Genomic DNA, 10,647 nt, shown 5'->3' with positions numbered 1-10,647 from the left:
TTGATGTCCTTATTCTTTATTCCAATTAGTACATAGGAATAATGTGGAAACCAGAAGCAGCATTAGCCATCTCCATTGTCAGGGCTGCTAAACAATCTATTACAATTTGAAAAATTACAGGCATTTCACTCTCAATTTATTCATGACACTCATTCATTTCTCTTTTAAATATTTTCAATACAATCCAATTCAAATAAAAATGCACTGTGCACAAATGCATATGCCCCATAGTATAAAATTCAACAGAGTAACTGAAACTGCACACCCAATTTAAGGTAAAGCTGTAACACATGTGGAGAGGGCATTGTCAAATTCACCTAAAACTTTAGGTACAACATCAGATTAGTTTTAATAATTTTTACCCGGTAAAAGTATTAATTTATTCCTGCATTTGAACAGAATTTCACAGCCAATAATGTTGCATAAGATTGCAGTTCAGGTTTTGCCTATTTTAATACTTTCATCACTGCTCTCCCCAATTCCAGCATATAACAGATTTGAAACCGTTCCAGTGTGAGGAGTGATTGTTAAAATGGATCCCACTCACTGTAGAGCTGCAAGTCACAAATTGAAAACATTTCTTGTGGAATACAAGCAGCAAGTGTCTCACCAGCTAGCCATATATTGCAAATAATTGATTGCCAAACCACAATTCCCTTTCTGATTTTAGACTGAAGAACTGCTATGCTGGTCAAAGCAGTTGTTTCTAAACACTGCAATGGCAAAGTACAGACTACCTATGTGCACCGGCTCTAGAGTATAAAGGTTCAAGACGGGACAAAGCACAAGAAATGACCCAATCTCTGGTTGCCAGATTTCAAGTAGAAAAATAAAAATACTGACTTCCCGATTCATGTTGAGGGATCAAAGAATTGTATTGGCAAAATGGTTTAAAAATAGTTGCTGTGTGTACAAATGTGTCCGACTGGAAAGTTAAATGGAGTAACTTGTATAAATGGGTTATAACATAATGGCAGAAATCTGACTTAATTATTGTGTCACAGCGCTTGAAAATGTCATTGATTTCCCCAGCTGCCTCTTGTACAGTAACATACAGTGCATGGCAAATATAGTCTCACAAGTCAATTGGCTTACATAAGCTTAAAATGGAGAACAATCACATGTAATGTGAGAACACAGGTCTACTAAAGCTAGTGCCCTCCATAATGTTTGGGCCAAAGACCAATCATTTATTTATTTGTCTCTGTACTCCACAATTTGAGATTTGCAATAGAAAAAAAAAAATCACATGTGGTTAAAGTGCACATTGTCAGATTTTATTAAAGGGTATTTTTATACATTTTGGTTTCATCATGTAGAAATTACATAAGTCCCCTCATTTCAAGGACCATAATGTTTGGGACACATGGCTTCACTGGTTTTTGTAATTGCTCAGGTGTGTTTAAATGTCTTCCTTAATGCAGGTATAAGGGAGCTCTCAGCACCTAGTCTTTCCTCCAGTCTTTCCATCACCTTTGGAAACATTTATTGCTGTTTATCAACATGAGGACCAAAGTTGTGCCAGTGAAAGTCAAATAAGCTATTATGAGGATGAGAAAAACGAATAAAACTGTTAAGAGACATCAGCCAAACCTTAGGCTTACCAATACCAACTGTTTGGAACTTCATTAAGAAGAAAAAGAACACTGGTGAGCTTACTAATCGCAAAGGGACTGGCAGGCCAAGGAAGACCTCTACAGCTGATGACAGAAGAATTCTCTCTATAATTTAAAAAAAAAACCCAAAAACCTGTCCGACAGATCAGAAACACTCTTCAGGAGTCAGGTGTGGATCTGTCAATGCCCACTGTCCGCAAAGGATTTCATGAACAGAAATACAGAGGCGACACTGCAAGATGCAAACCACTGGTTAGCCGCAAAAATAGGATGGCCAGGTTACAGTTTACCAAGAAGCACTTACAAGAGCAACCACAGTTCTGGAAAAAGGTCTTGTGGACAGAAGAGACAAAGATTAACATATCAGAGTCATGGCAAGAGCAAAGTATGGAGGAGAGAAGGAGCTGCCCAAGATCCAAAGCATACCATCTCATCTGTGAAACACGGTGGTGGGGGTGTTATGGCCTGGGCATGTATGGCTGCTGAAGGTACTGGCTCACTTATCTTCATTGACGATACAACTGCTGATGGTAGGAGCATAATGAAATCTGAAGTGTATGGACACATCCTATCTGCTCAAGTTCAAACAAATGCCTCAAAATTCATTGGCCAGCGGTTCATTGTACAGCAAGACAATGATCCCAAACATACTGCTAAAGCAACAAAGGAGTTTTTCCAAAGCCAAAAAATGGTAAATTCTTGAGTGGGCAAGTCAATCACCCGATCTGAACCCAATTGAGCATGCCTTTTAAATGCTGAACAGAAAACTGAAGGGGACTAGCCCCCAAAACAAGCATAAGCTGAAGATGGCTGCAATACAGGCCTGACAGAGCACCACCAGAGACGACACCCAGCAACTGGTGATGTCCATGAATCGTAAACTTCAAGCAGTCATTGCATGCAAAGGATATGCAATAAAATACTACACATGACTACTTTACATGATACTGCTGTGTCCCAAACATTATGGTGCCCTGAAATGGGGGGGGACTATGTATAAACACTGCTGTAATTTCTACATGGTGAAACCAAAATGTATAAAAATACCCTTTATTAAAATCTGACAATGTGCACCTTAACCACGTGATTTTGTTCTATTACAAATCTTAAATTGTGGAATACAGAGGCAAATAAATAAATGATGGGTCTTTGTCACAAACATTAAGGAGGGTACTGTATATATCCAGCTTAAAAACCCGGAGCAGTTTCTCGCTTATATGCTATACAAGCATTAAGTGGTATATCCAAGATCTGACTATGATGCATTTCATTTATGCAGATATTTAACTTGCACCAGTTGAAATTCCAAGCAATTATACAGAATGTTTATTTAGTGCAGCTATTCCGATCAACTATTGACTCTGAAACCAAGCAAGTCATTTTACATGCTGCTCTAGACTACTTATTCAAACAGTTTAATTCAGGATTCACATTTAAATTCTGCAATATTTAATTCAAAGTTACTTCTGCCCAGCAATAATGCCTCTTACACAAAATTTAGGGAGAGTTTAATCAGATACCTGGGTCATCTAAAACACATCCACTTTGAAAGTTAATTCTGGATGCTACTCTATTAAGCAACTAGTATTCCTATTTGGTCAAAGCACTAGTGTGAAGAAGGAGTTGCAGATGCTGGTTTAAACCAAAGATAGACCCTAAAAGCATAATGAATTCTGAAGTGCATAGAGTAACTCAGTGGGACAGGCAGCATCTCTGGAGAGAAGGAATGGGTGACGGTTCCCATTCCTTCTCTCCAGAGATGCAGTCTGTCCTGCTAAGTTACTCCAGCTTTCTGTGTCTATGTTAAGAGGGATTATTTGATTTGCTTGAGGCTGCAAAGCAAGTTTGGAGGTTTCCAAATGACTGAACGTTACAGAGGAGGAAGTTTTATTCTTGCTTATCTCAGTCTACAGAAATGAGTGAGTCACTACATAACTTTGAGCCCAGGGCAAGGGATCAGAGGGGGAAAAAAAATTACTATCCCTGAAATCAACCAGATTACACAAACTAATGGATGACCACCTCAAATTGGTGAGAATAAATGACATTCTGTAATTCATATGCTAAATAACGAAGTCTTGTTAAATTTATTTAAGATAACATATCTTGTTTCAATATGTCAGTAACATTTCATTTCCAAATAAACTTAAATCTATGTTTGTAACGCACCATCATATAAATGAACAGCATCTAAACTGAAATGGTCACTGCTTCACATTTACACCTCTCACCTTTTTCTGTTGTTTGGCATTTCAAATATTCTTTTTAAGGTTAACTAAGACAAAATATATAGAGTATGCTGAATGTTTTAATGGAAACACTAGCGTTTTTTTTTTATTATTCACTCCTTCGAAGATACAAAATCCCAATGCAAAGTTTTAGATGAGGTAAATTGAATGTCATTTGATTCTATCAGTTTATTCTCAAAATTGGCTACAGAATAAACCGCGTCCAAAAGTCCAATTGCATCTGGGCAGTGCACGTTGTCACAGGGTTGAGACGGGCTTGAATGACTTCAGCCAGTTGTACCTCAGTTGGTGATCTTCTCAATTTCATCAAGGTCATCAGTATCAAGCTTTTCAATTTTCTTATCTGGAAGAAAATCATAGAGTGGTTACAGAGCAGAAGATTTTTCAGTTGACGTCAATTCTGATCAAGCCAGCAATCCGCCAATGTTGAAAGCATTAAAACGACAAAGCAAAGGATGAACTAATTCATCGCTCGATGATTACAATCAATGTAGACACAAGGAACTGTTGATACTGGTTTACCAAAAAAGACACATAAGTGCAAGAGTAACTCAGCGGGTCAGGCAGCATCTCTGGAGAACGTGGATCGGTGACGTTTTGGTTCGGGACCCTTCTGTGGAACGGGTTGTTCATTTTTAAGCAGGGTTCAGTCGCAAACCAACAATCACATTGAATAACTCTGGATCCATTTGCAATGACTGCAATTATCCTTGACCTGCAGTTCTATTTTAGTAGAAGACTAACAAAGGCGTGCGATACCACCACCACTGGACATGTAGTGATCCTTGGCACCCATTTATCTTCTAATAGCAAATTAAAAAAAAAAAAAATTTTAAGGACCAGTGGCATTAATAGAGGCAGGATATCTGTAGAATACGAGACCACATTCAGCAGTTTTACAGAACTTTGGTTAGGCTGCATTTGGAGTATTGTTCTGGTCGTCCCCTTGCCGGAAGGGTGTGGAGGCTTTGGAGAGGGTGCAGAAGAGGTTTACCCGAATGCTGCCTGGATTAGAGGGTATTAGGTATGATACCGTCTGTTAAAAACTTAGGATTGTTTTTTTCTGAAGTGTTGGAAGTTGAGGGGAGACCTGATAGAAATGTATACAATTTTGAGAGGCAATAGAGGGGGTGGACAGTCAAACCTTTCTCCCAGGGTGGAAATGTCAAAGACTAGCGGGTATAGCTTTAAGGGGAGAGGGACAAAATACAAAGGATATGATTGGGGCATGTGTTTTACCCAGAGGGTGATAAATGCCTAAACCGCTCTGCCAGGGATGGTGATGGAGGCAGAAGTGACAGAGGCTTTTAGATTGGCACATTGAAATGCAGGGAATGGACGGGTATGGATATTGTAGAAGGAGAGGAAATGAGCTCAACTTGGCATCGGGCTTGGCACACACATTGTTGGCTGAGGGGTTTGTTTCTGTACTGTACTGTTCGAACCACTAAAGAGTAAAGTGCTTTTATTTTCTTTCTTTATTTTCTCCAAACTGTCATGTTGTACAGAACATCTTTGCCCTTGCAGGGATGAGTATGGAATATCACGCTTAATCACAGCAGCTCATCCCTTTGATATTGGATTAGCAGCACACTAATTGTGCATGTGCAGACATCCAACCTCCCAAACGGAACACGATTAGGTGACAGGATTTAATAGCCACATTGGAGGTATCTGTACTTTGCCACTCTAGAACTTTTGACTACAGTTATCAGATCAATGAACATTCTCAAAGTTATCGATAATAAGCCTATGTTGACTGTCACTGAAGGGCCTTCGTTTTTTGAGCCAAAACATAGGCCAATGAAAGTTTCATATCATCAATATACTCTAAACAATTGTTTTCCTTGGGTCTTGTTCATTTTTATGGAGGTAAGTATATGCCATAAAATGGGCCAGGTGAGTAAAAAACACAACATACTATAATTACATTGATTTTCTACTGTATCTACTTTCACTGTCATAATAATTTTCAGATAGAATAACCGTACAAGATATTACTTTTGATATTGTAGAACATGTGAAGATTTATCTTTGCTCATTGCCCATCTGCACTCAAGTTGTTGTTTCTGCATGTGCTTGCTGCTGTCTGAACGGTGGACCTTTAATCTGATGAACATATTATCCACGAGGCAATTATTTGGTGATTTTTACGGATATAAACCGAGGCAATGCTTATTGGTTTTCAGTCACAAAACATTATTCTAATTTTAGGATCCAACAGTATTGCTATAAAGCCACAGAGCCAAAGTGTTTAGGAGATGGGGCGCAAGAGTTCAGCAGCGGAATGCAATAAATTCATAGTCATAATCATAGTCATACAGCATAGAAACAGGCCCTTCAGCCCAACTTGCTCATGTCGATCAAAGTGCCCCATCTACACTAGTTGCATCAGGCCGAAACCCTTCTTCAGACTGATGGGGGGTGGGAGGGGAGAAGGAAGGAAAAGGGGAGGAGGCTAGCACTTGCTGTCTCCTCCCCTTCCTTAACCCTTGAGCTGTCTCCTCCCATCCCCCCGCCCTCGGGCCCCTCCTCCTCCCCTTTTCCTTCCTTCTCCCCTCCCACCCCCCATCAGTCTGAAGAAGGGTTTCGGCCCGAAACGTCGCCTATTTTCTTCGCTCCATAGATGCTGCTGCACCCGCTGAGTTTCTCCAGCAATTTTGTGTACCTTCCCTCTAAATCTTTACTGTCCATGTACCTTTTAAATGCTATTATTATACCTTCCTCAACTATCTCTAGCTCATTCCGAAAAACCACCATTCTCCAAGTGAATACCTCGCATCTCCCTCTGTGTACAAAAACCTGTTCCACACAACTCCTTTAAACTTTCCCCGCTCTTTAAAGCCACGCCCTTTAGTATTTGATATTTCCACCCTGGGAAAAAAGCAGCTCCGACTGTCAACCTATTATGCTTATCTTAATTTTATATATTTCTATCAGGTCTCCGCTCAACATCCGGCATTCCAGAAAAAAAATCTCAATCTGTCCAACCTCTCCTGGTAGCTAATGCCCCCCTAATCTAACATCATTCTGGTAAACCTCCTTTGCAACCTTTCCAAAGCCTCTACATCCTTCCTAGCCTGTGGGCAACCAGAACTGCGCTCGATACTCAAAATGCAGTCGAACCAAAGTCTTATAAAGCTGCATCATGATTTCCTGACTCTTATACTCAATGCCCAACCAATGAAGCCAAGCACATCACATGCCTTCTTTGCCACTCTACCACTTGTTCAGTTGAGATCCAATTGTTTAGTTTAGTTAAGAGATACAGGGCGGAAACAGGGCCTTCGGCCCAGCGAGTCTGCACCAATCAGCGATCGCCATACACTAGCACTATCCTACACACTCGGGACATTTTTACAATTTTACCGAAGCCAATTAACCTACAAATCTATACATCTTTGAAATGTGGGAGGAAACCAGAGCACCTGGAGAAAACCTCCGCAGTCACAGGGAGAACATACAAGCTCCATACGGACAGCAGCCATAGTCAGGATCAAACCCGGGTCTCTGGCGCTGTAAGGCAGCAACTCGACTGCTGCGCCACCGTGCCGCCCCAAAATAATGTCTTAAGGTTCCCCATTTTTTTGGTTTTAGAGATACAGTGCGGAAACAGCCCTTTGGCCCACAGAGTCCGCAGGAGTTTTGTATGGATTTATATTGCTGTTAAAATCTGTCTTGAGAGTATAGTACAGAAGGTAGGCAGGACGAGGTGACATACTGAAATGCTCCTGGATCCGGTTCAGGATATTCATGCTGTATTTGCTGTCCACCATGTTGATAGCCAACCCTCGCTTGCCGAAGCGGCCTGTTCGCCCGATCCGGTGAAGATATGTCTCGCAGTCTGGATTACCGTCCTTATCCACCGGAAGATCAAAGTTGATGACGACAGAAACTTGCTCCACATCAATACCTGGTGTGAAATAAGGAACAAAAAAAAATTAAATCATTTCATAACCGGCGACTACAGCAGTATTTTATAAAAATGCAAGTACTGGTTTTCTTCAATGCCAGTGGCAGAGGTGGGGGAAACAAAATCCTTGCTATGAACTCATGCAGAGGCTGTTTACATTTGTGTACAGAGGCCTCCTGTGTTGGGGTTAGTGTGGGAAACAAAGACACCCATGGGTTTGAAGGCAAGCACTTCCGTAACTGAACGCACCATCTGTCATTTGTGCAGCACGGAAATAGGCTCATCAGCCCAACTCGTCCTTGCCAACCAAGATGCCCCATCTAATCTAGTTTTACTTGCCTGCATTCGGTCCATATCCCATCAAAGCTATCAGAGGGATATGGACAGGGAAAGGTTTATGGGTGTTTGAGCCTTATGTCTATGATACCTTTAATGGGATATGGGCCAAATATTCATAAACCTTTCCCATCCAAATGTTTTTTAAATATTATTATTGTACCTGCCTCAATTAATTCTACTCCTTCAACAGCTCGTTCTATATACCCACCAGCTACGAGTGAAAATGTTGTCCCTCAAGTTCTTTTTAAATCTTTACTCTCTCACCTTAAACCTCATGCCATCTAATTCTTGATTACCCCACTCTGGAAAAAAAAAAACTATTCCACTCATGATTTTATAGACCTCTATAAGCTTCCTGTGCTCCACAAAATAAAGTCTTAACCTGCCAAGCCTCTGCCTATAGCTCAGGTCCTCAGGTCTCCTCTGAATGCGCCAGATTCTTCCCACAGCCCAAATACATACTGGTTACTGTACTTTACGTGAAGAGTAAGTTAATGACAAAAAGTATCAAAGGGGAGTGTGTGAACATGTGAGAGAATAAATTGCAAGGACTGGGGAAATAAAGAGATGGAAAACGGGTTTTCTCCCTTGTAATGATGCATTGGCCCAATGGTCACCCTCGGTGTTGTTAAAAGGTTTGTTATAAGATGTCAAAATACCATAAAATAATTCAAAAGTTGGTTCCTTCAAGGATCTGTCAAGGTCAACGAGGTGCAATGAACCGCATCCAATAATATTGTGGAAATGTGCAAGCATTTTGCATGTGACAGCAGGGGTCTTTGCTAATTTTTTACTAAGAACTGAAACTTCACAGGAGTAGGTTTGAATAATTAAAGATCTCTGGCTGGCTCCTGGCCCTTCAACTTGCTAAGACATCAGAGGGAAAGAATCCAATCCAATCCAATCCAACTTTATTTGTTAAGCACTTTAAAAACAGCCAATGTTGACCAAAGTGCTGTACAGAAGAATAAACAAGACATCATAAGCAGACTCCATAACAGCTCACATGAGGCGCAAAAATTACATACGAAATACAACAATAAATTAAAAGACATAAAACATGAGTAAAAATAATAGCCACGGAATAAAAGCAATCAAAAAATAAGAAATTAAATCAAGTAAATAAATAAAGTCGACATCTTACTGGGTATCAAAGGCCACGGAGAAGAGATGGGTTTTAAGAAGTGATTTAAAAACAGACAGAGAAGAGGCCTGTTTAATGTGGAGAGGCAGATCGTTCCATAATTTGGGTGCCGACACAGCAAAGGCACGGTCCCCTCTGAGCTTCAGCTTAGTTTTAGGCCCACTCAGGAGCAGCTGATTATCTGACCTGAGAGAGCGGGCGGGTGTATAAGGGTGTAGAAACTCAGATAGGTTGGGCAGGGCAAGACCATTCAGGGATTTAAAAGCAAATAAAATAATTTTAAAATGGATCCTAAACTGAATAGGCAACCAGTGGAGTGAGGCTAAAATGTGCTCATGTTTACGTGTGCCAGTTAAAAGACGTACAGCTGCATTCTGTACCATCTGGAGACAGGCGATGGAGGATCCACTAACCCCCACATACAGTGCATTGCAGTAATCCAGCCGAGTGGTAACAAAGGCGTATGTATGTATGCAAAAGAATGTATTTAATCATCCATCTGACTGCCAAGTTTTTGTTTCATTTTTCTCTTTTGGCCCCAAGATGTGGTAACTCATTGAACTCAGGCAGCACCATGCATTCAAACTGGGACTATCTTGTTTTCAGGAACATTCTCAATGTATGGTTTTCTCCACGACTAACATTCTACCAAGCCTGCTTGTAAATAAAGGACACATCAAGTCTGGACTTTATCATGCAAACAAAAGTGAGCTGAGTTCAGCTCAGGTACCGAGTCATATCGAAGAAGGCCCTTCGGTCCAACTCGTTCAAGACAACCAGAATGTCTCTTCTAAGCTGGTCACATTTGCCCACGTTTGGGCCATATCCCTCTATACTATCCATGCACCTGTCAACATTACTTTTGAATGTTGTCATTTTACCTGTCTCAACTATCAGCTCGACCTATTTACCCACCACCCTCGGGTTTCTGTCAAATCTTTCCCCTCTCATCTTAAATCTAAGCCCTCTAGTTGTTGACCCCACTACCCTGAGAAAAAGACTCTGTGCAATCATCCGATCTATTTAACTTATGATTTTATCCATCTCCATAAAATTACTCCTCAGCCCTCTACGCCATCTACACATAACTAAAACTCCGATCTTGTTATCTTCCGGTTTGGTGGTCTTTCTATTTGCACAAAAACGGTTTGCGACAGTGCTACGATTTTTTGCCAGTTCACTCACCCTGTGCTGTTCGTCGACCAAGTTTCACTTCGATCGGTTGAATGTTGGAAAAGTTAGCGAGTTTTAAAAATCTTAAAAACTGCGCATGTGCAGATCGATCTCTTCTGCCAGTCAGTGCAGTGCGGATTAGTCTCTTCCCCTGTCACTCCTCGGGACGGTCCGCCCCTTCCTGGGCCATTACGTCTTTACTGAAGTTGAGGA

At 40.8% G+C, this 10,647-nt stretch overlaps 1 protein-coding gene across 3 annotated transcripts in view; it reads right to left on the bottom strand.

Annotated features, from left to right (window-relative positions):
• Nucleotides 1–10,647, bottom strand: part of ddx19a (DEAD-box helicase 19a) — a 40,135-nt gene continuing 29,488 nt past the window's right edge. The window contains exons 11-13 of one of the 3 annotated variants that reach the window (XR_008725908.1): nucleotides 7,587–7,778; nucleotides 3,400–4,208; nucleotides 1–3,307 (exon numbers count right to left, since the gene is read on the bottom strand). Coding sequence is in view for 2 of the 3 variants with exons in the window: in XM_055659579.1 (XP_055515554.1) it covers nucleotides 4,147–4,208; nucleotides 7,587–7,778 (254 nt within the window). In the remaining variant the exon portion in view is untranslated. Of the gene's footprint in view, nucleotides 3,328–3,399; nucleotides 4,209–7,586; nucleotides 7,779–10,647 lie in introns of those variants that run through there. The other 2 variants (XM_055659579.1, XM_055659578.1) reach the window with 2 other exon arrangements.

Source organism: Leucoraja erinacea, chromosome 30, assembly GCF_028641065.1.
Source record: "Leucoraja erinacea ecotype New England chromosome 30, Leri_hhj_1, whole genome shotgun sequence".
Lineage (NCBI taxonomy): Eukaryota > Metazoa > Chordata > Chondrichthyes > Rajiformes > Rajidae > Leucoraja > Leucoraja erinaceus.
Note: the sequence above shows the minus strand (reverse complement) of the source record. Positions and strands in the feature narration are given on the sequence as shown.